Source organism: Lampetra planeri, chromosome 35, assembly GCF_965212315.1.
Source record: "Lampetra planeri chromosome 35, kcLamPlan1.2.h2, whole genome shotgun sequence".
NCBI classification, from domain to species: Eukaryota; Metazoa; Chordata; class Hyperoartia; order Petromyzontiformes; family Petromyzontidae; genus Lampetra; species Lampetra planeri.
In genome coordinates this window covers 5,376,951-5,401,768 of record NC_136141.1, presented here as the reverse complement: position 1 = coordinate 5,401,768, position 24,818 = coordinate 5,376,951, and the positions used below count along the sequence as shown (strand labels likewise).

Genomic DNA, 24,818 nt, shown 5'->3' with positions numbered 1-24,818 from the left:
TGACGACCGTTTGTGAGACTCATCGTTTATTGTTACAGAGGCAATTTAACTGGAGTTGTACAAGACATTCACGCATAATAAGCTAACACAAATTTGCTTGTACAAAAACCATGACTAGTATAAAACATTGAACCTAAAACAAAAGATAGCTAACAAACCCTACGCCTTTATTCCCTGTCTTGTTTATGTACACAACATGGACGTTACGGTATTCCAAATCTCTCTCATCTTCTCAGAGATGGCTGGCTTCAGGACGCGTCGTGTTTCTCGCTCGTTTAACTTGTGTCCATCTGGAAAATAAAACACGGAGGCCGACATTAATTCAGACACTGCCACTGCCCACCAAAGGCCAAGTCAAGCAGTGCAACACTCGTGCCACGTTCCCGCCGAGGGTCGCTGCCAGACTGCACAAGGGATGACGAAACTAAACGAGGGAATATGCCGAGACTGTCCATTGGGGAGATGGGAGAAATTAAAACCAGCTCTGGAAAGCATTCATCCAGCAGTGGACTTGACCACGGCTGCTGTTAAGTTTCCGAGCCACACGATAACGCAGCGAGATGATTCCAGTGGAGTGGGAGAGGCGCTGGAACACGCTCTCACCTTGGCATTGTAGGCATCGAGTTGAGCGTCCAGCTCTTCAGCCGACAAGTTGGGCCGGCTATCGCGGGCACCCCGCCCTCGGCCCCGTCCGCGGCCCTGTGCACCACCTCGGGCCCCGCGACCCCTCATGCCGCCGCCTACCATGACGCCCCGGCCACGGGCAAACCCGCGGCCTGCGTTAAACGTGCCGCCGCCCTGCAGCCTGCGTGCAGAGAGACGCGCGCGCAAACAGCTCAGCCAGATGTCGTCATCTCACACGCCGCATCTCCGACGCTCAAGACATTGAGTTGTGAGCTCTGAGCCGGTAACAAAGTTCACTTATCTATTACAAAACAACACTCTGAAATGCCACAAGTTAAGTTTGCCCCCAAGGACTCCATTTAACCCACACCATTTCATTTTTATATTGTAAATTTTGGACCATGACAAGAGAATATGCAAGGTGCTTGCCAAGGAATTTAATGGCCTTATGAATGCAAAAGATTATCATAAAATTATACAAGTTTGCCACCGTGTGGATGTGGGTGGCATAAAAATCCAGGTTGGTGGTGCGGTGGGTGGTGCTCACCCAAGGGCCTGCCGTGGCCGAGGGGCATCAATCTGCGACGTCACGAGTTGGATGTTCATCTGTCGGCCTGACAGGAGGACAGGGGACACGGAGCGTTAACCAGCGCACTCGTATGAACCCTGAAATACGTTTTGACAAGTCGTCGCATGCAATCGCGTCAGCTCCGAGACGTCGCACAAGGTGACGGCATCGGGAAGAGGCAAGTCGCAGACACAGCGTACGTTGGTCAAGGTTGATCCGTTTTGCTTAGATTTAGCGCAAATAGTTGTGTTATAGTGGAACATTTTGGACACCACTTTAACCCATTTGGCCAGTTTGGTAATACACTTTTAAGAACATGACTTGACTTTAACATTTTGTTAACGAGTATCTTTAGCCAGGTGGCGGTGGCGCATGCTGTTAAAACTCCCTTTCCGGGTGCATCGTGGTGCTATACCCTGGCTTGTCAGAAGGCGGTACACTATTGCTCCCGTACGTAGGTTTGCTCTAAGTGCTGGTATTTCCTTCCACGTGTATCCAATTGGCCGATTACACATTTATAGAGGACTGCAGAGCTTGGTGGGGTGGGGGGGTGAATTTTGCACTGGTTCACCACCTGGCCGCTGCTGCTTTCCCAATTTGCGGTGCTTCACCCCAGAGAATAATGTGCAGCACGTTACTCATTGCAATTATTGCTATTAACGAGAGCTACTGTGGCATCCAACCCGTCTTTGTGGCCCAAAGGTCTACGCCGGCACTCACCGTCGAGAGGCACGCCGTTGTACTGCTTCATGGCCTTGATGGCGTCAGCGCGGCGCTCAAAGTGGACGTCGGCCGTACCCAGAGAGCGGCCCGAGCGGTCGTAGTGCACCGCCGCCTTGCGCAGCGGCCCAAACTCCGCAAACAGCTCCTACGGGGCCACAGAGCAGCACCCGACACTCAGCCAAGACACCCGCGAGGTGGCCGGGCAGCCCGAGCTCGCACAGCACTTCTCAATCTCCGATCCTCAAGACTCGTCACACTCCATCTGTCCAAGTTTACCAATCTTAAAGCACAAGCTGTAACAAAGGCAGTATCACGCTGAAGGGCAATTGCGTATTTTGCAGGAAATTTTTCAAATTTAGACCACGACACCAGCAAACCAGATCGATTCGCTGCCTCTACAGAGACGTAGCAATAAAATCAGACTGCGTCTATATCTTTTAGACAGAATGTTGCATCGCGAGACCCTGGTGGCCAGTGACAATCTTGAGGATGCGTCGTGCACCGAAGGGCTTGGGAATGGGGCGGTCCAGTACAGGCGGCGGTGGTACCTGGATGTCGGCGTCCGATACTCCGAAGTCGAGGTTGGAGACGAGCAGTTTGCCTCCGCGCTCCTGCACCACCGAGCCGTCAAACATGTCGTGCTGCCAGCGCTCCGCCACCCGCTGCGGCTGTTGCTGCACAAACCAAACGCGAGCACACACAAACGCGGTCACGACGGCGCCTGACTGCCACCATGTCCTCGCCCCTCCTGCGCTGTTCCCACCCACTGGTGTTGGCCTCCTGCGCTAACAACTTGTGCGTGCGCCACGCTGCCACGGCGCCAACCTCCAAGCAGCCGGGCGTTGCTCTGTCAAGTCGACGTCTAGTCACTCAGTTGATTTTAGAGCTCAATATGTTGAGCTACATACATAGAGTTCCCCTTAACGTTAATGGAAGATGACATTAAGCCTGTGGCTTCAGTCTCAAGGGGTCCATTGTGATTTGACTATATATTGGTAACCACAAAAAGGCACAATAAGTCCCGTGGCAAGAGAAAGATTGGCCAATTCCAATCTCAAGGCAGCGTTTTGCTTAACGTGGGAGGAAACCAGAAGATTGCTGTGCTGCCATCTTGCAGCCCAGCAGGTCTTGAGTTTCACAAATCTTTGTGCGATCCACCAACCCTCGCCTCCAAAGCGCCGGATCACAGGCGTGCAGAGCCACCAGGGGTCTGGTGGATGCGGTGTCCAGCACGTGGATATACAGCGTGGCAGGGCCGGCTGTCGTCAATGAAGACCTCGGGGGTTCAGCTGCTCTCCCATCACGATTCAGGCGCACGGCTCAACAATGAGGATGAACAAGGCGCTTTGCTAAAAAACATCACAACATTTACTCTACCAGAAGGATCCGATTTCATCGGCATGACGCACGCTTTTTCCTAAGCAGTTTGGTAAACTACAGACAACATTAACAGCTTGTACTGTGGTAGTAAGTCACGCTGCCACTGTGATATTATACCACCACCGCTGACCACTGTGCTGGATCGGTCACCGTGCGAGCGTTGCCGTCAAATGGGAGGCAGAATGTTGCTGCCGCCAATCACCACCGAGGTTGCAGAGAGTGGCAGGCGCAGGCGACATCGCGAACGCACCATGACCATGTTTGGTGTTGACAAGCGATTTAAGGGGGTAGGGGTGAGACTTAAACGAATGATTAAAAAATGTAATGCCCATAGACTAATTGAGAATGGAATACCCAATTCCTTGAATGCACATTAGTGTATGGGAATTCCATTTTCAATAAGAATCTATGAGCATTCCTGACAATCGTTCTAGGTCGGACACGGATGAAGAATAGGGGGACATGGTTAAGGGATTGTTGTGGGTTGAGGCTGTTCAGAGCGATGGGGCTGATAGCGCACTCTAGTTACTGCAGCAGCACTCATTATCGGCACAGTCGTCCTCGCTACCAACCCGTTCGCATGAGGCCATCACAACTCCAACACGAGATGCCAAACAAGAGCCACCGCGCGCCAAACGCCACAAACCCGGCGTGCCCGCGCTCGAGTCAATGTCCAAACCGCGCACGCGACGAATGCCACTCGGGAATTTTCATCAAGTTGCAATCAATCCCGTGTTAATAAGTCGAGACGCACACCGATCAGGCCTGATCATCTACCCGGGAGCGGTTGGTTCCTGGGGCCCCCGGCACACACCCGCCGCCTCCACCAGGGCTGCTTGCTCTCCATCTCCTCGGCCCCGGCTCTCTCGGTCTCCTACGGCGACGACTCAGACGCTTCGTGTTCTTCACGGCTCAGTCCTCGCAATCATCATCCTCTCTCGGAGTTCGTTGTCTCGCGTTGCACACCCCTCGCGCGGTCCCAGCTCTCACCCAATGAAGAGACTCGCAGTTTCACCAAGTCCTCGCAGTGGTTGTCAATACATTTCGGCCGGGGAGAAGCGAACCATCTTATATCAAAGTCACACGCAGCCTGATCTCCCCCCCCCCCATCAGCAACTCGCAGCAGGGGGCCGTGTTCGCATCTTCAGTGAAAGCGGCGCTGCTCCTCGACCCGTGACACTAGCAGCTAGAATCTCTTTCCGCGCAGCTCCACTCCTCCGCCTGGCTCCGCGGCCAGAGAAAACAGCCACAGGCCGTCTCTTATCACCTTGGTCTTCAGCAACATCGCTCTATTTCACCATCATGAGCATCAGATCACCAGCATGAGGCGGCTCCTGTCCGACTCGAGGCCGAGGCCTGGGTGTTGGGGGGGGTGAGGCTCGGATGGGACAATCTCGGCCTTCAATGGGAGGCGGCCTCGCTCCGGGCCAAATCGACACGTAAATGCGCGTGAAGACGGGAACGTGGTGGGGGTGAGGGTGGCGAGGTGCCGACCCGCTCCCCTGGCCCCGGGGTGGATTAAACGCAGTGAATTCCCGGCGAGAGCGACGCGGCGGACACACAGAGACAGAGAGCGACACGCGAAACTCGCGACGACACAAAATGGCCCCCGCCGCCGCGCATGGCGAGGCTTGCTCCGGCTCCCCGCGCCCTTCTCCTACCCGCGTGAACGCTGCTGGGCCCTGCGCGGCGCGGCCTCGCTTGAACACGGCCGTTTGCACGGGGCTTCGAAGGCCGAGCGAGGCGACCCCGAGCCCCACGCCGCCTCCTCCTCCTCGGCCGCCACGGCCTCCACGCGGGCCGCCTCCTCGGAGCCCGCGCAGGCCGACGCCTGCTCCTCGCCCGCCGCGGCCGCCTCGTCCGCCGCGGCCGCCGATCCCCTTCTGTCGGTTCTGCTTGATGATGTCGTCCAGGGACATGTCGAGTTTGTCAGCCATGGCGGCGCTGCGTTTGTGACGAGGAGGCGAAGAGGTTGTTGTTTGTAGACGGGAGGCGCGGAGAGCAGCACGATGCGAAATGGCGGCGCGAGGAGAGAAGGCGGGAGGGAGTGGTTCGTCACTGGCGGATGTGACGTAGAGGCATAGCGGAGGGGGGAGGGGCCTTATCTCACTGGCGGATGTGACGTGGAGGCGTAGCGGAGGGGCCATCTCTCACAGACGGATGTGACGTACGGGCATGGCGGAGGGAGGAGGTGCCTTCTCTCACAGGCGGATGTGACGTTGGGGCATAGCGGAGGGGGGCGGCCTTATCTCACCGACGGATGTGACGTAGGGCATATCGGAGGGGGGAGGGGCCTTATCTCACTGACGGATGGACGTAGAGGCGTAGTGGAGGGGCCTTATCTCACAGGCGGATGTGACGTAGGGGCATAGCCGAGAGGGAGGGGCCTTATCTCACTGACGGATGTGACGTAGGGCGTAGCGGAGGGGGGAGGGGCCTCACAGGCGGATGTAAACGTTGGCAAAGTGACGTGACGTCAACTGTTTTTTACGCGTCCGGTGACGTCATGCACGTCTCATTAAATAGACTGGTGACGACTTTAACAAATGACACGGGGATAAAGGGGACATCCATTTAGTAGTTTTTAGTACGTACGCAAAAATCTGTCAAAACTTGACCCCTCGCCCCTCCCTGTACGCACGCGTACGTTCACTTGACGCACCCCCCCCCCCCCGAATCCTATAGAACGGCAGATATTTAACCCACGCATATTAACGTGTCTAAGCAAACAGACCACCGCCGGACTATCCAACTCATTTCAATGCCAATGTAGACAAATTATTATAGAGGCGTCACCCCCCCCCGTCCCCCCGTTTCCTATGCGTACGAACATTGTCAGTAGACCCCCCATACGCAAGCGTACACATTTGGGTTAACATCCCCCTCCCCCCTCCATGCGTACGAACTAAATGGATGGCTACTCTTTGTTTTTTTCGGTAAAGTCAAAATATATAAAATGTGATTTTATTTAGTTTTCTTTTTTAACCTACGTGACTTTACCGAAAAAAACCAAACAGTATGAATCCTTGCAGTCACGAAAGCTTCAAATCTAGAATAAATGGATGGCCCCTAACGAGAAGGAACTGAACACGTTTTTCCAGAGCAGTTGCGGCGTGACGAGAAAATAGGACGTGACGTCACGGGGCGCGCGATTTCATTGGCTGGCGAGCTTCATCCGGGGTCACACCGCCTCTCGGCAGCCAATCACGTGGCGATCCCATCCCTGGGATTTTTTTTGACCAATCACACGCCGGCTCCGCGTGTCACGTGGTGTGGTTTTTTTAAAGGGACGCGGCGCGTCGTGACCCTGTGGGTCACGAGACCCCGGGCAGTAGCGAGCGAGTCCATTTGTTGTTGTAGTTGTTGTTTATTGTTGTTGTTGTCGTAGTTGTTTATTATTCTCGTTTATTCTTTTGTGTATCGGTCGCTTGCACCGATGGCGAGCGTGGACTTCTGGCTGCTGCAGGCTCGGTGAGTGGCTCTCTTAATCCCAAACTATGATCACTGTTACATTGGTTTTATAGCTTTCTTTTGGTGATTTTGAAAACTTTTGGTTTAGCCATCCATGTTTGTTTGTTGTAGTACAGAGTTAGCCTGATGACTTTAATCTACATTGTCTTATGGTTGTTATTGTTTGACTTGCATCCCATTGGGATTTTTGCACACAGCGTTGAAATACGGTGTTTTTTTGGGAAGACTTTGCTGTTTTACCAGGATTTTTCTGTTGCGTGTAGTCACTTTAAGATGTTTCTTGTTCATGTTTTGTTGCGGTTGCACCCGAGTCAAGAGCCGCATGGCTCACAGGGTCATACCTAACCAATGAAACTGAAAACTGCTGACAATAGCCTGGCAGTGTTGGCTCACTGCTGCTGTTGCTACAAATAACGAAGCGGGCAGCAGGTTCGCCTTCTTCCCCGTGTTGTGTGCCCCTTCCTTGGGGTACACGGCTGACGAACAGCATCGTTTGTTCAACACGAGCAAAACCTCTCAACCGCGGTGTCGGCATTCGGTATCTCATTGCCAGACTCAGGCTTGCTCGACTCAATGCTGGTGAATGGGTTAGTTTGTGTTGTGTATCTTACAGTTTACTTGGAACGATGGCCCATGTCCTCCTACACAGCGGGTCCTTGTCCCTGCCATCTCGCGGCTCGTCAGTGTTCACAGCGAAAGCCTGACTTGCTGACGAGACGATAAAGGCCGAAGCGTGGCTCAGAGTTCCCCTGTACGAACCCCCAAATCACTCCTAGAAGGCCGCGTGGCTGATGGTATATTGTAAAATGTGTTTTTTTGTAATGCGGATGGAGTTAAGATTCGGAAGTTTATTTCTCGAATGAAGCCTATTGTGGCGTGTTGTCCGCATATTCATGCTGATCTTAAAGGTGCATTGAAAAATGGTGACACTCCGACTGATGCTGCTGCTGTTGTGGAGTTACTCATGCAGCCAGCTATGGCTGCAGGGTTTTGGTGGTACATGTTGTTTATGTCGTTTATTGTGAAAATTCGGTCACAGTTCCTATGATCACTGTTTCATTGCTTGTATGGCTTTAATTCTAGATTTGAAGCTTTCGTGACTGCAATGATTCATATTCTTAGGTTTTTTCGGTAAAGTCACGTAGGTAAAAACATTAAAAAATAAAATAAAAATCACGACGTTTCGGAGGCAACACAAGCTTCCGTCTTCAGGTGGTACCGTCACAGCCACGACAGCTGTATCAAGTAAATGAGAGAGTAAATGAGAGATTGCAGGAGTTACTCCTGCAATCTCTCATTTACTTGATACAGCTGTCGTGGCTGTGACGGTACCACCTGAAGACGGAAGCTTGTGTTGCCTCCGAAACGTCGTGATTTTTATTTTATTTTACTTTTTAATGTTTTTACCTACGTGACTTTACCGAAAAAACCTAAGAATATGTATGGCTTTATTTTGGTGATTTTCGAAGAGTTTTTTGGTTTGGCCATGTTTGTTTGTTGTAGTACAGAGTTAGACTAATGGTCTTAATCTAAGTTGTCTTGTGGTTGTTGTTGTTCTAGATTTGAAGCTTTCGTGACTGCAAGGAATCATCTTCTTGGGTTTTTTCGGTAAAGTCACGTAGGTAAAACATCAAAATGAATGAAAATAAAATCAGAAATCACGACGTGTTGCCTCCGAAACGTCGTGATTTTTGATTTTATTTTATTTTCATTCATTTTGATGTTTTACCTACGTGACTTTACCGAAAAAACCTAAGAAGTTGTTGTTGTTGTTGTTTGACTTGCATCCCACTGAGATGTTTGCACACAGTGTTGGTGTACGGTGCTTTTTCTGCAATATTTTGCTGTCTTTTATTCGATTTTCTGTTTGCACTTAGTCACATATTCACTTTAAGATGAATGGCTCACAGGGCTATACCTAATAAATTAACTTGAACTTGATTTACCACCAGGACTGCCCTCAATAACGAATATTACAATTGCCCCGCCAACCTAATAATTTACTCACAGGGCAATTACAGCTGTCATGTTACATCGCGTCTGCCCCCCCAATCCCCGCTTCAGCGTCAGACAAATGAGCGCGGAGGGGTTGTGAGGAGCAAGAGCGCCTTGGGATGCGCTCTGTGGACTTGGCAAATCGTTTGCGATTCGAATGTTCACACGGGGGGGGGGGGGGGATGGCGTTGGTAGTTGCGGTGGTGGCTCCTAACCACCGCTAGAAGCTTCTGCTTCATCGGGGAGGGGGAGATATCCCTATCAACCCATACGGTTTATTGAATTTTCCCCGTATTCTTGTACAGGGAAATTTAGTTTTCAGGTCCATACGGCGTAAAGCCGTTTCAATACGGCCAAAAAAAAAATCATACGGCCAAATAAAGTAAGTGTGTTGCTTAACTCTTAATTTTCTGTGTTTATTTTTGTACATTTACTAAATGTGTATCCACATAGCAAGCAGCAGCATCAGCATGCAAGATCACAGATAGTAAGCATAAGTAGCATCATTGACACCAATTATCAAAATGAATCCATACAACTGTTATTGTTTAGTAACGTAACTTTGTCTATGTTTCTCCCTTGGGATGGGACTTACTTAGTAGAATGAACGTTGAGATTTTTAGAAGGGCATCGGGTGAACAATACGGTCTAATAATATCGGTTTTTTTTTGTTTAGATCGCATAAATATATAAATGTGTCGTTAAACCCGCCACCACCCGACAGCCAATTAGTAAGGGTTGTCACGTAAACAGAACATGCCAAATTCGTTACTAATACAGCACACCGGTGTGTTGAAGAGCAAAGCCACAACATTCACAATCTGAGTACGCCGTTTCGCCAATAATTAAAACTAGCACCATCTACGCGTTAAATAATGTCTGAATTGGTGTGTAATAAGATAGGCACTGATAAGGCGTTGACAGGCGTGGGTATGCACTGATGTTAAAGACCCATCACTGCTTCATGCCCTCCGACACAAAAACCATCGGTGGCCAGAGGGCCGGCGTGGAACTTTTCTCTGGAGCAGAGATGTGGACGTGGACATGAGAAATGGATACAAAGTCTAAAAAGTACCCAAACAAGCATGGTGAGGTGCACGGTGGGAATTACCCGAGCGGGTGACGATGGTTGTGGGGGGGGGACCCTCATCCACCAGTGGATTGCTCATGGCTGAATTAATTATGATCAACGATAGAAAGGTAAAGGTTGCAGCCCTGCGATAACTTGCTCACACCACAGAGGGAGCTCCTCTAGAGGGAGCTCTAGAGGTGGACCCTGACCTCCGTTCGGTGCGCCCATTTATTGCACTAATTGATACCTGATAATTGTTTTTTTACCCTTCTATCTAGCAACAAAACTGACACCTTTTTTACAAGGAGTTATGTTTGCATAGACCACAAAACCTGCAGTCATAATGCAAACAAAAAACATAACTCTGATAATGTATGCACTGTGCTTGAAGTTGATTGGTCCACACCCGAGACAGCTTTCCTTAAGGAAAAAAAGGTGTCAGTTTAGTTGCCAGATAGAAGGGTAAAAAAAAACAATTATCATATTTTTGTACTGGCAAATGAGGTTCCAATGGTGTAATTGATACCTTTCAACCTCTTATCAGTGCCTGCCTGATTACAGACCAATTCAGACCTTATTGGTCACCCCGTGCCCTTATAAATCTCAACGTACATCCAACAGAGTCCCATCACAAGGGAGAAACACAAACAGACACTTTTTTTGGCCGTATTGAAACGGCTGTACGGCGTATGGACCTGAAAACTACAAGAATACGGGGTAAACCGTATGGGTTGACAGGTATGCTAAATGATCCCGCGAGTCAGCCATTATTAACCCTCGTGTTGTGGTTGTAACGTTGCCACCCCCGTCTCCGTGCAGGGCGCTGGGCGGCACCGAGGTGGACGACTTCTGCCGTCGCCTCGCCGCCGCGCTGGTGGCACGGGGGGACGCCGGCGCCGAGGCCACCGTGCTGCTCCAGCGCCTGCACCTCGTGGTGTCGGCCAGCAGGAAGAGACGGAGGTACGGTGACGCTAGCGCCTCGCCGCCAGATGGGGGCCTGGGTTCGATTCCTGCCTCGGGAGTTTGTGTGTGTGTGTGTGACCGTGTGCATATGTATTTGTGGAGGGCGGTCAGCGTGCTGCACTACGAACCCGGCGACCCGAGTTCGATTTCTGCTCACGGCCAAAACCAGTTACAATTTTCTAAATCTGTCCTGGGCCTCCCCTAGGTCGACTCGGCATCAAATCAGTACTTGGTATGATGTGTAAACATCGCCACTGGGGAGACACAGGCAGCCAGGCATGGTGCCGGCCACCCACCCCCTCGTGTGCCGTGCCGGCCTTCATCGGTGCTCGCTAACAGCACTTGCCCCAACCGTCTGTTTAGGCTACACGGGGGGGGATCTTTGTCTTTTTAGTGCGTATATTTGTGCGACTGTGTGTGTGAGTGTGCCCATGTGTGTGTGACTGCGTGTGGTTTACCCATTGCGCAGGCTGCCTAGGGAGGTTCTGGACAAGCTGCTGGCCATGCTGCTGTTCCCCACCGCCCCAGACAGCGTGCACACGCTGTGTGCCGGCGTGCTGCGGGACTTGGGGCCCCGGCTCGCCCCCGCTCTGCCCCACGCCTCCGAACCGGTGCCCGGGGACAACACCGCCACTCCCCCCACCCCCACTGCGAGCTCTGCCGGTGCCACCGCCACGGAGCCTCCGCTGCTCTCCTTGACACTGCTGTGCGATGACGTGGCGGCCCTGGACGCCTCGACCCTTACTCGCCTGGCGCCCGTGCTGCTCGCTCAGGTGAATGGCTCACCCAGGTGACGGGCTCTCTGCTCGGTCAATTAGGGCGTTGCCTGCTCGTTGACGGTGTCACCCGATTAACGGAAGGGTCGGCGCGACCTCTGCCGCAGGGCAACGTGAACGGAGAGGTGCAGCAGCTGCTGGGACGAGTTTTGCGGCTGCTGGAGGGGAGGGGGGGCATCCCCGAGGGGGGCTCGGGGGCCCCCCGCTTGCTGGCTGTGCTGGCTCGCATCGTGCACCTCTACCCTGCCCTGCTCACCTCTGGTGAGACGACCTCGCTCTGACCTTTCCCGTGACCTCGTAATGACGCGCGGGGTCGCTTGCGCAGCGGCTCTTTGCGCCGGCGGGGTTCTCGAGTTAAAGGCCGAATGACATCTGGGGAAGGCGAGTGTGGTGCGGTTTGTCTGATCATGGTGTCTGACCTCCCGGGTTCCCTTGCCCCGCTGTGCGTGTGGTGCGTGCGGTGTGCGCCACAGAGCAGTGCGACGCTGTGAGCCGCCGTCTCGCCCAGTGGCTCCGCTACACGGGGACCTCCCAAGGAGCCCCCTCCTCCCACTCCTCCTCGACTGGATTCTTCTCAGCGGCGCGGGGGAAGCAGGTACCGCCATCCCGTTCCGGCCGCGGGAACAACCGTGAAGACCGTCACTTGCCCGTGAAGTCCATCAGCCCCGATAGCAATGGGTTTAACAGCGTGCTGATGAGACTGAGAAAGTCCAAACCCGTGCCAAGTTTTAATACAATTTGATGATCCTCATTTGCAAGAGTGACGTAGGGCACCAAAATGACAATAGAAATAATATGAAAAGAAAGAATAACAATTGAGCGAAAATAAATCGGAGCGAAAACAAAATGGGGTAGTAAAGGTTGCTCACGCCTGCTGTTCCATTCTGGCTAGAGCTATTGAATGAGGTGGAAGTATCAATACTTTACCCCGCCACACGAGGCCTGCCGTTCTACTAACTGTGGTGGGGGGAAAAGAGGCGGTTGATTTAAGAAGCTTGCCTCATTGTTCCAACTGCTGCGCCTGGAGATCAAACCGGCGACCCGGTTTCAAGTCCGGTGTGCTGACCGTCACTTGCACCCCGTCTACCACCACCCTCTCCTCCCCACTGTGCCCCTGCACCCCTAGCTGGCTCCTGTGCAGGAGGTGGACGGCAGCCCAGTGGGAGACTTCTTTACCGTGCTGTGCATTGGTCAGCACTACACCCACGAGCAGTGGCTGCACCTTCACTCCTTCTCCATGCTGCGCCTCTGGCTGCAGGCCTGCCTCACCCTCACCCCCGCTGGTAAGCTCGCCCCCCCACCCCCCCCGCTTCACCCCGCCACTCGCCCCGCTAGCCTCTCTCCCCCCCCGCCGTGACCTCGACAATTACCGCTTTGTCGTCGAAGCAATAAATAAGCACTGAAGTAATAGGAGAGCGGCGGGGACACGAGGTAGGTCTGATAGAGACGAGAGAGCAGACGCCGCCGGTGGGGATGCATGACGTTACACGCGCACGCACACGATTGCGCGGAACAAGAGCAGAAGGGATCGGCGGAGATCCGGCGCCATCAGCCCTCGCAGAAGAGGAAAGGGAGCTAGAGGAGACGATGCATGCGCGCGTCACCATTCACCGCCCCATGGCTCAGCGGCGGAGCAAGCCGCTCGCAATCGGGAGGTCGCAAGTACAAATCCTGGTTGGGGGGAGGGGGGGGAGGATGGTTGACCCACCTTGACACCCCCGCATGTTTAACCGACCTGGCCGCTGTCTCTGACCCCCATCTGTGACGTGCCACGCGTGTGGCCCCCGCCACCTCTGCGTAGAGGGGCGCGTGTCGTTGCCGGGCGGCTCGGTGTCGTCGCTGGTGTCGGGGGCGTCGGCGGCGTCGGCGCAGGGCGGCGCCCGTGACCGCCTCGCGCGCGCCGCCTTCGAGTACAGCCTCCGCGTGCTGGGCCAGGCCGAGAGGAGTAAGGCCCGCTCACCGCCACTCTCGCTCACCACGACCACCCACCACCACGCTCGCCACGCCAACAACGTTCGCTCACCACACTAGCTCGCCACACATCTCACCTCCTTGTGTATCCGCCCCCTCCACCCACCCCTCATTTGTTCATCCACAGAAGCCACAAAGAGAATTGACGCTGAACTCCAGGGAGCGGTGAGACGTGGTGCACACTCGCTCGCATTGAAACGAACTCGCTCGCACCCACGCTCGAGCACGCTCGCAATCTAACCGTCGGCGTGTGCGTGGGCCTGTGCGTGCCCGTTCCAGTGCGTGGAGGAGGCACTGTCTCTACTACAGTTGCTGTGCCGCCTGGACCCTGACCTCGTGACCCCAGCGTTCTCGGCCGTGTCGCGTCTCTCGGGGAGTCTCCTCTCCTCCCGATCGCACCCACGCGCCCTCCTCCCCGCCGCACACTTTCTGCTGCACCACGGTGAGGGGAACCGCACCGTCGCGCGCAGCCCCGCACCATCTGTCCTGCCGCCTTGCATCGACCACTCCGTGACCTCGCCACGTTCCCCACCCCCCACCGTGGCGTAGGCGAGACGCTGGCGGTGGATGCCAGCGTCGCGTGCCGGGCGGCGCTGACGCGACTGCCCTCCGAGCGGGGTCGCGACCCCGTGACTTCTCAACTGCTGGTCACATTCTGCCGCCGCAACGCGTCGCGGCTGAGCGATGTCCTGCCAAGAACGTTTCCCAGCTTGCTCAAGGTGCCCCCTCCCCCTAACACCACTACTTGCATGACCTGTACCACCACCAGTACGCATCACCTCGACCACCACCAGCACGAATACCACCAGCACTGCCGCTACTGCTGCCGTGTAAATCACGAGGATATTTTTCCGCTGCATTTGAGGGGCCTGCACTACTTGGGTAGACATCGTTTGCAGGTCTTTCGTGGCCATGGGCCATTCGCTCAGCGAGGCCAATGGCGTGACCCGGCGTGACCCTGCGTGACCACATGTGACCACACGTGACCCCTTGACCACACGTGACCCCGCGTGACTCCGTTTGACCCCGCATGGCACAGCTGGTGGCGTGGCACACCGTGGCCCTGCTTCCCGACTTGGTGGAGCTCATGCCGGCCATAATGGGCCGGTCCACCGCCCTGGAGCTCTTCCACAGCCTCCTGGACCTGCCCGTCCTCACAGCCGCCCTGACCCTGCGGTAACGCTTGCCTCCCCTCGCCTCCCCTCGCCTGCCCACTCCTCTCCTCCCCACTGGTCTCCTCCCCACTCCTATCTTACCCACTCCTCTCCTCCCCACTCCTATCTTACCCACTCCTCTCCTCCCCACTGGTCTCCTCCCCACTCCTATCTTACCCACTCCTCATACCTCCCCACTCGTCTCCTCCCCACTCCTATCTTACCCACTCCTCTCCTCCCCACTCGTCTCCCCTCCCCACTCCTATCTTACCCACTCCTCTCCTCCCCACTAATCTCCTCCCCACTCCTATCTTACCCACTCCTCTCCTCCCCACTCGTCTCCTCCCCACTCCTGTCTTACCCACTCCTCTCCTCCCCACTCGTCTCCCCTCCCCACTCCTATCTTACCCACTCCTCTCCTCCCCACTAATCTCCTCCCCACTCCTCTCCTCCCCACTCGTCTCCTCCCCACTCCTATCTTACCCACTCCTCTCCTCCCCACTCCTATCTTACCCACTCCTCTCCTCCCCACTAATCTCCTCCCCACTCCTCTCCTCCCCACTCGTCTCCTCCCCACTCCTATCTTACCCACTCCTCTCCTCCCCACTCCTATCTTACCCACTCCTCTCCTCCCCACTCGTCTCCTCCCCACTCCTATCTTACCCACTCGTCTCCTCCCCACTCCTATCTTACCCACTCCTCTCCTCCCCACTCCTCTCCTCCCCACTCCTATCTTACCCACTCCTCTCCTCCCCACTGGTCTGCTCCCCACTCCTATCTTACCCACTCCTCTCCTCCCCACTCCTCTCCTCCCCACTCCTATCTTACCCACTCCTCTCCTCCCCACTCCTCTCCTCCCCACTCCTATCTTACCCACTCCTCTCCTCCCCACTCCTATCTTACCCACTCCTCTCCTCCCCACTCGTCTCCTCCCCACTCCTATCTTACCCACTCCTCTCCTCCCCACTCCTCTCCTCCCCACTCCTATCTTACCCACTCCTCTCCTCCCCACTCCTCTCCTCCCCACTCCTATCTTACCCACTCCTCTCCTCCCCACTCCTATCTTACCCACTCCTCTCCTCCCCACTCGTCTCCTCCCCACTCCTATCTTACCCACTCCTCTCCTCCCCACTCGTCTCCTCCCCACTCCTATCTTACCCACTCCTCTCCTCCCCACTCGTCTCCTCCCCACTCCTATCTTACCCACTCCTCTCCTCCCCACTAATCTCCTCCCCACTCCTATCTTACCCACTCCTCTCCTCCCCACTCGTCTCCTCCCCCACTCCTGTCTTACCCACTCCTCTCCTCCCCACTCGTCTCCCCTCCCCACTCCTATCTTACCCACTCCTCTCCTCCCCACTAATCTCCTCCCCACTCCTCTCCTCCCCACTCGTCTCCTCCCCACTCCTATCTTACCCACTCCTCTCCTCCCCACTCCTATCTTACCCACTCCTCTCCTCCCCACTAATCTCCTCCCCACTCCTCTCCTCCCCACTAATCTCCTCCCCACTCGTCTCCTCCCCACTCCTATCTTACCCACTCCTCTCCTCCCCACTAATCTCCTCCCCACTCCTCTCCTCCCCACTAATCTCCTCCCCACTCCTCTCCTCCCCACTCCTATCTTACCCACTCCTCTCCTCCCCACTAATCTCCTCCCCACTAATCTCCTCCCCACTAATCTCCTCCCCACTCGTCTCCTCCCCACTCCTATCTTACCCACTCCTCTCCTCCCCACTCCTATCTTACCCACTCCTCTCCTCCCCACTCGTCTCCTCCCCACTCCTATCTTACCCACTCGTCTCCTCCCCACTCCTATCTTACCCACTCCTCTCCTCCCCACTCGTCTCCTCCCCACTCCTATCTTACCCACTCCTCTCCTCCCCACTCCTATCTTACCCACTCCTCTCCTCCCCACTGGTCTGCTCCCCACTCCTATCTTACCCACTCCTCTCCTCCCCACTCCTCTCCTCCCCACTCCTATCTTACCCACTCCTCTCCTCCCCACTCCTCTCCTCCCCACTCCTATCTTACCCACTCCTCTCCTCCCCACTCCTATCTTACCCACTCCTCTCCTCCCCACTCGTCTCCTCCCCACTCCTATCTTACCCACTCCTCTCCTCCCCACTCGTCTCCTCCCCACTCCTATCTTACCCACTCCTCTCCTCCCCATTCGTCTCCTCCCCACACCTATCTTACCCACTCCTCTCCTCCCCACTCCTATCTTACCCACTCCTCTCCTCCCCACTCCTATCTTACCCACTCCTCTCCTCCCCACTCGTCTCCTCCCCACTCCTATCTTACCCACTCCTCTCCTCCCCATTCGTCTCCTCCCCACACCTATCTTACCCACTCCTCTCCTCCCCACTTGTCTCCTCCCCACTCCTATCTTACCCACTCCTCTCCTCCCCACTCGTCTCCTCCCTACTCCTATCTTACCCACTCCTCTCCTCCCCACTCCTATCTTACCCACTCCTCTCCTCCCCACTCCTATCTTACCCACTCCTCTCCTCCCCACTCGTCTCCTCCCCACTCCTATCTTACCCACTCCTCTCCTCCCCACTCGTCTCCTCCCCACTCCTATCTTACCCACTCCTCTCCTCCCCACTCGTCTCCTCCCTACTCCTATCTTACCCACTCCTCTCCTCCCCACTCGTCTCCTCCCCACTCCTATCTTACCCACTCCTCTCCTCCCCACTCCTATCTTACCCACTCCTTCCCCTCCCCTGCACTCTCCTCCCCTTACCCCCCACTCCCCTCCCATCTCCTTCCTCCCCTGCCCTCTTCTCTCTTATATACCCGTATTTTAATAAGAAGAATAACAATTTCGATTTAAAGCTTTCGTGACTGCAGGGATTCATATTCTTGGTTCTTTCGTCCCGCTACTAGTCCATAATTGGCAAATAAGTAACGGCAAAGCAGTTATAAGTGACTCACAGAATTGTGCGCAGTTGCATATACAGTACACGACTTCCCTGAAGGCATTAACCTTCAGCGGTTTGAATTCAATCCTCGATCGATGGCGCAGCCATCGCCGCACACGCGTCGAATAAAAAGCACGGGTCAAGTCCTTACTTACTAACAACTCCGATAATTTTTAATTGCTGGGGGGGTTGCCCCCCATCCCCCCTACCTGAAAATCCCGGCTCCGCCATTGGCGCGATGCAGTTTTCACACCGAGGTGCCGGAACCCACGGAAAGGTGTGAGGAAGGCAGCCAGAACCGACGCTACCAGCAATTGCCCGAGCTCTGTTTAGCAAATATGCACTCCCCTCCGGTGTCTCCAGCTCATTCATCTCATACTTGCGTCTCTGTACAGGTACGAGGGGGGTGCCACCACCCCGAGCAGACCGGCGGGTGAGCTGCCCCACGAGGCAACCCTTGACCCCCTCACTCAGGGCATGCTGCGTTTCCTACTGAGGGAGGAGTCTGGCTTGGGAGATACCATTGACAAGTAAGGTGGGGTGGGGTGGATGTGGGGATGATACCATTGACAAGGGGGGGATGGGGGGGAGATACCATTAATAGTAAGGCACAGTGGGGTAGGGGGGATGGGGGGGAGATACCATTAATAGTAAGGCACAGTGGGGTGGGAGGGATGGGGGGGAGATACCATTAATAGTAAGGCACAGTGGGGTGGGGGGGATGAGTACGATACCGTTGACAAGTAAGGCACGGTGGGGTGGGGGGCATGGGAGGGAGATTCCATTGACAAGTAAGGCTTGGGGGAAGATGCAATTGACAGAGCACAGAGGGCTACAATGATGACGTGGCGGTTGTGACGGTTGTGGCGGTGGTGGTGGCTGCAGGCTGGCGATGCTGCACGGGGAGCTGGAGTCACTGCGTGGGCACCGGCGCGTGCTGCTGTGCGCTCGCGCCGCCCCCGTCCTGCTCCACGCCTTCTTCTGCGCGCTGGCTCACGTGAGGCCCCCCCGCCCCCCCGCGACCTAGATCTACAGTCGCGTGCCACTCACATGAGGGCCCCCCCCCCGCGAGCTAGCGCTACAGTCGCATGCCACTCACGTGAGGGCCCCCCCCCCCCCCACCCTGAGCTAGCGCTACAGTCGCGTGCCACTCACGTGAGGGCCCCCACCCCCCTGAGCTAGCGCTACAGTCGCGAGCCACTCACGTGAGGGCCCCCACCCCCCCCCCCCCCCCCTGAGCTAGCGCTACAGTCGCGAGCCACTCACGTGAGGCCCCGCCCCCCGCGAGCTAGCGCTACAGTCGCGAGCCACTCACGTGAGGCTCCCCCCCCCCCCCCGCCCCCCGCGAGCTAGCGCTACAGTCGCGTGCCACTCGCGCTCCCCTCTGCGGCCTTCGCGTCTCTCACCGTTGCTTTCGTGATTTGTTTCTGTTCGCGTAGCGGGCGGACGAGGAGGAGCTGGTGGCGGAGCTGTTCCCCGTGCTGCTGGAGAGGAGCACTCAGCTCTACGGCATCGCCGCCTTCCAAGCGGACGTGCTGCGGTACAGGGGTGGGGGGCCGAGGGGGGTGGGGGGCCGAGGGGGGTGGAGGGTGGGGGGTGGGGGGTCGAGGAGGGATCGGGGATGGCAGGGTTTGGGGAGGAATTGAATTCGTAATTATGGTCATTGAGAGCTGACGTGACACGCTGTGTGTGTGTGTGGGCTTGTGTCCGTGTTCCAGTGTGTGTGTGTATATGTGCGTGTGTGGGGAGTGAGAGTGTAGTGGTTAACACGCTGCTGTACGAACCCGGCGACCCGAGTTGGATTCCCACTCATGGCCAACACCAGTGACGGTTATCTGAACCGGTCATGGGCCTCCCCTAGGTCGACTCAACCTCAAATGAGGACCTGGTGCGTTGTGTAAACATCGCCACTGGGGAAACGAAGGTGGCCGGGCGTGATGTTGGCCACCCAACCCCTCGTGTGCCGTGCCGGCCTTCATAGGTGCTCGCTAACAGCACTTGCCCCAACAGTCTGTTAAGGCTATACGGGGGGATCTTTGTGTGTATGTGTGTGATGTGTTTGTGTGTGTGTGCAGTTTGCTGGGGGCGGAGGTGGAGCGTGTTTGCTCGCTGCAGCCGTCGCTGCTGCTGGCGCACTCCGGAGACGTCGCCCACGCGGTCTCCTCTCTCTCCAGCCGCCCCGACCACGAGTCGCTCCTCGTCAGCCTGGTACCAGCATCGCCACCACCGCCACTGTCACCACCACCAGCATCGCCACCACCGCCACTGTCACCACCACCAGCATCACCAGCCCTGTCACTATCACCAGCACCAGCATCACCAGCACTGTCACCACCACCACCAGCATCACCACAGTTGCTGTGGCTGCTGGGTTTTACTTACAGTCGCCCTGCCTTTCGCCCTGCTTGCACTAAATGCCAGAACCCATGAGACCAGGGCCCATGCCAGGGCCTGGTGCTCTGGGCCTTGTTAATCTGCTCACAGTTACATGTGAGGAAAATGATGTATTGTCTATCTAAAGTTAGCGATCATCCACGTGGTGGGCAGTTGCACGTGACCGGTTTTGGGAACACCTGGACACCCGATGCCGAGGTTAGGGTGAGAGTCCGAAAGTCGATACGTCGTCCCTGCGCCGGCCTCAACACCCAGGACCTCTCTGGAGTAACCCAAGCTGGTTTACCATGTGGTCTTCTTGGTTAACGTGCGGCTGGTTAACGCGCGGTTCCCGTGGTCACCGCGCGATTGTCGCACGGCTGCCGTGGCGTGCGCAGGTGTGGGCGGTGGGCGAGCACGCGCCGGGCGACGCGCCGCACACCACGCTCGCCGCCTACTTCGCGGCGCTGGAGACGCTGCTCTACGAGGCGCTGGCGTCTCAGCCCCCCCGCCACCCCCCCCGCGTGGTGGCAGCCGTGTGCTCCGCCCTGGCCAAGCTGGCGGCGCGAAGCCAGGACCTCATCCCACGGTGACGAAACAGCACCATCGCGCACGCACCATCGCCATCGTAATCATCGTCGCCATCATCATCATCATCTCTCCGCGGAGAATGCTATCGGAAGCGTTTAGCAGGCGTGGATGCGATTAAAGGTTGTGGAGTTAAGCGAAGATAACGGATTTTAGCGGCTTACCTAGGTGTGCGCACCCAGTATTGTTCTGGCTTCCTGCGTTTCATTCTCGCTTCCTGGATCTCGTCCTCAAGTTGCTGGATGCAGGCTCAAGCGAAACATCGTGCCTCTCTGATCGCTGAATTTGGCTGAAAAAATTGTTCGAAATCTCGCCCACAGTGAGCTGCGACGACAATGATTCGCGCGATAAAAACATGACCGTTGAGTTTGATTGGCTGTGTCGGGTGGTGGAGGGTCTCAAAGTTTGCCGCATCATTATGTGGGCCCAACCCACAAGCTAATGGTGACTCCACAACGGGTTTCAATTACAGAGCGAGAAAACCTGAAATCCGTGCCAGACGGGCGAGAGTAACGATGGAAAGGTGATCGGAGGGGAGGAGAGGGGGCAGTCAACAGGACGAGAGGTGGTGCAAATGAGATTAGAAGATTTTGGAGAATCAATAAATTGTGCTTTATACAAATAAGATACGAAAACAACATCTGGGCCGCTTCCTCTTCACCAGACCACACTAACCAGCGTGGGGAAGTACGGTCAAACAGACCTGCGTGACCACCTTACCCAGTGTGGGCGAGACCGTCATCCATCTAGCAGTGGATTGGCAGAGGGCTGTTTTTATTAGTTTCGTTGGTGCGCATGTTTGGAGTGATGTTGATTGTGTGGCCGTGCGGCTGCCCCGTCTGTGGAACAGAGGTCGCAACCGGGTACCCGATACCCGGCTACCCGTACCCAGCCGGGTACGGGTACCCGTTTGCGACCCTGGTGCGGCCGGGTACGGGTAAGGAATCAAAACCCGTTTGCGACCTCTGCCGTGGAACCTTTCCACCCGCCGTCTTTCGTCGCCTCTGCAGACCTCCGCGTCACCACGAGGGGGCTCCATCGCGTCTCCTGTGTTGCTCCGTTGTGGCTGTCCCCTCCCCAGTCGCCTGTCCTGTCGGCTCCCTGCCCCCTGTTCAATCCCGACTCAAAGCCCCTTTTCTCTGCCTATAACAGACGGCCTAAAATAAAATCCAAGAATACGAGGTGAATCTTGATTAGAAGCTTTCGTGACTGCAGGAATCCATACTCTTTGGTTCTTTCGGTAAAGTCACGTAGGTAAAAATACATGTTTTGGACCGGGTTCGCGAACACAAGGCAGATCTGAAACACGGCAGACCCAATACCTCTGCCGTGGCTGACCATTGTTATAACGCTGTGGGCTCGCATGATATTGTTTTTTTTCCCGAGACCAAGGTACTCTGCAAACCTTCGGGCAGCTATCAAAGGTTTGTTCATGAAGCCATCCAGACATATGAACATAGACATAACTTCAACCGAGAAGATGGATACAAATTGAGCAATCATGTGAAGGATGTTATTAACCAGGTAAAGCCTTAACTGGTTGTGGTTGTTTCCATCAAACCTGCCGGGTACTAGTCTATTTTTCCGAGTTACTTTCCCCACCGTGTCCCCAGCTTCCCACTTGTAGCCCTGCCTACTTCTCCCCCAGCCTCACTTCTTCTCCCCCTAGCGCTCACGCAGTCCTCCCCTACCCCACACCACCCCCATCTTTCTCTCTCCCCCCCTTTCTTACCTATATAACCTCTTGCTACGGCAGCTCTCTCGCCGACTTCAGCAAATTTTTTCTTGCTGTGGTTGTTCCACCTTATGAGGATTGCTTGTGTTGTGATCGAAAGGTCGCGATTTATTTTATTTTATTTCTACCTACGTGACTTTACCGAAAGAACCAAAGAGTAATAATACGAGGTGAATGGCTGCTCTAGGCAATATATGTTGATATCACTATTCATGTTCGAGTGCACGGCATTCTTGTGTGGGGCATCAATATTAATGAGCGTGTGGGCATTAGCTTGCGCACTGCTCACAATAGCTGGCAAGCGAATGAATATGCAAAATTATTTGGTGATGTTGCTGCAAGCAGCAATAACAACCCCAACACGCTCGTCAACAACGCTGCCTTGGCAATGACCCTTCGTAGAACAGCACAGAATAATTGTATTTCTGTTAAAATTATTAACGTAATTTTACATGCCATGAAGAAGGCACATTGCCCAAAATGTTGCATAGAATGTTTTTTTCTTTTTAATGCCACCACAGTGGTATTGACAAATGCGTTGAGGTTTTTAATGAATATTCATAAGCTTGAGGGCGGAGTCTGAGATGCGGGACCATTCCCCCCCCCCCACCTCGTGAATGGCTGCCTGCTTATTGAGAGCGCAGCATCAATTATTTATGTCAGCCACTGCCATTAATCCGCTTGGCTACGTGGCTCCATCGTCATCGATTACGTGCCGTCGCTGCCCTGTTTCATTCGGGTTTCGGAGGCAGCAGCGGGAGATTTGGAAACCATGCTGATTGGGAAATTGTGCTAATTGGAGGTACGGGGGAAAGAAAACAAACTAGATACAAAAAGCAGCTTTAAATAAATGTTTAAAATGTATATTTTAAAAATGCGTAACTCCAGTGGCATCCTAATATCGGCAGGAAGAGCGTTCCAGACAGCCACAGAAGCGCGATGCGTTGACGACGATTGCGTCATGTCACATGTGTGTTGCATGTGCCCCCACCGCCCCCCTTCCCCCCACCGCAGGCTGCAGCTCGGCCTGGGCAAGGTGTGCACGCAGTACGGGGCGAGCGGCGGGCGCGGCGCTAGCGCCAGCGCGCGGGAGCTGGCGTCGCGCGCGCGGGAGCTCTCCGGCCTCGTGGCGCAGCCCACGACGGCCCAGTGCGTGCTGGGCGGCACCGCCGCCATGCCGGCTTCGCTCCTCCACCACCAGCGCGACCCGCACACCGTGCCGACGCTGGCGCTCGCCGCGCTGTGCTGCGACGAGCGTTACGCCTGATATCCGTCGGCACCTGCATCTATGGGGCGTGCCTGGGCACACGCTTGGATGTGACCTGGAGCACACGTGGACAGCCCTGCGCGCACGCGTAAATAACGTGGGTGCGCCTGAATACACCTGTGGACAGACTTCCCTAAGCACGCACCCATGGATGTGGGGATTCACCAGTGCACTGTGCACACCTGTGGATGCATGGGAGACACTGGAGAGAGGGATGCCATCTGTCCAGGTTTTATCTGCACAGTGAAGCCTGGGAACTGGAGTCATTGTTCAGGCGGCACAAATAAATTTGTATCGGGATCTGGTACGGGTAATGCTGCGCCGATCTTCGTTACCGCCACACTGCGGTTGTGACGATGGGCCTGGTCTGACTTGAGTAATGGCCAGGTTTGGTCTTTGGTGGGAATGGTGGCCACCTGCGGATGCGTGGGCACACCTGTGCAAACAAGGCGGTGTGGTTTGCGTAGTCGAGTCAAAAAACAGCCAAGGACAAATCGCATCCGTGCTGCTGCTGTTACTCTCCCACATCCTCCGGACCTTGCCGTGCTGTCCTTGGGGGGGGGGGGGGGCAGTCGTGGTGCAGTGATGGATGACGCGCGAGTGGGCGACGTGGTGATGTAATGCGAGTCGGGCCTTGTCGAACAAAACACAATGAGCGGAGAGGAAGTGACCCTTGGGACCTGTTGGCCTGTGCCACGGCTCCTGCAAATGGTGTGCGGGGGAGGCAGTGGCAGGGTTGGTGGATTACACGGAGATCTGTGGACCCACATGCAGTACAGCAAGGTAGGCGGCAGTTCACCGTGTGCGTACCAGACTTTCGAGCATCACCCCTTCGTTTGTCGAGTCTTCTCCGGGTACTCACGATTTTTTCCCCTGGAGGTACAAAACGACCCTGTAACCATACTGATGCGCGTAGTAAAACGCACACAGAGCCAATGACCAAATCGTCCAAAATGTCCCCTTTCCGAGCCAAGCAGGCTTGGGCCTGAATAGCGCTTGGCATGGGCGACCACCGTGCTGATGAAGCAGGTGCTGTCGGCTGTAGTGGCTACGTTGTAAGCGGAGGGCAGTGCAATACAATCCATTGCTTTCCTGCACCTGGCCCGGTATGGAGAAGTCGCCTGTCTCTACCTCCCCGAACAGCTTTGTGTAATTACAAGATGTTTCATTTTCTTTGTCGGTGTCCGTGTGTTGCATCGGGTGGTACGTGCCGATTCAGAACCTGTAGGCGTCTTGG

General features: G+C 55.4%; 2 protein-coding genes across 3 annotated transcripts; one reads left to right on the top strand and one right to left on the bottom strand.

Annotated features, from left to right (window-relative positions):
* Positions 1-9: 9 nt before the first annotated feature.
* On the bottom strand, positions 10-5,382 carry ALYREF (Aly/REF export factor). Of its 2 annotated transcripts, none has more exons than XM_078611056.1 (6): positions 4,957-5,382; positions 2,464-2,589; positions 1,913-2,057; positions 1,172-1,238; positions 604-805; positions 10-290 (listed from the first exon to the last, which is right to left on the bottom strand). In XM_078611056.1, exons 1-6 carry the CDS (start codon positions 5,230-5,232, stop codon positions 276-278), a joined length of 831 nt encoding a protein of 276 aa, XP_078467182.1. In that variant the 5' UTR covers positions 5,233-5,382; the 3' UTR covers positions 10-275. The 2 variants fall into 2 exon arrangements, with proteins under 2 accessions (XP_078467182.1, XP_078467181.1); XM_078611055.1 differs by having other exon boundaries at positions 1,913-2,060; positions 4,957-5,380.
* A 1,182-nt stretch (positions 5,383-6,564) lies between these two features.
* AP5Z1 (adaptor related protein complex 5 subunit zeta 1) lies at positions 6,565-24,754 on the top strand. Its single transcript, XM_078611052.1, has 17 exons — positions 6,565-6,766; positions 10,653-10,793; positions 11,266-11,569; positions 11,680-11,833; positions 12,046-12,167; positions 12,699-12,855; positions 13,374-13,517; positions 13,671-13,708; positions 13,823-13,985; positions 14,093-14,262; positions 14,583-14,719; positions 18,014-18,148; positions 18,504-18,615; positions 19,058-19,158; positions 19,694-19,826; positions 20,390-20,580; positions 23,329-24,754. Exons 1-17 carry the CDS (start codon positions 6,732-6,734, stop codon positions 23,579-23,581), a joined length of 2,490 nt encoding a protein of 829 aa, XP_078467178.1. The 5' UTR covers positions 6,565-6,731; the 3' UTR covers positions 23,582-24,754.
* The last annotated feature ends 64 nt before the right edge of the window (positions 24,755-24,818 follow it).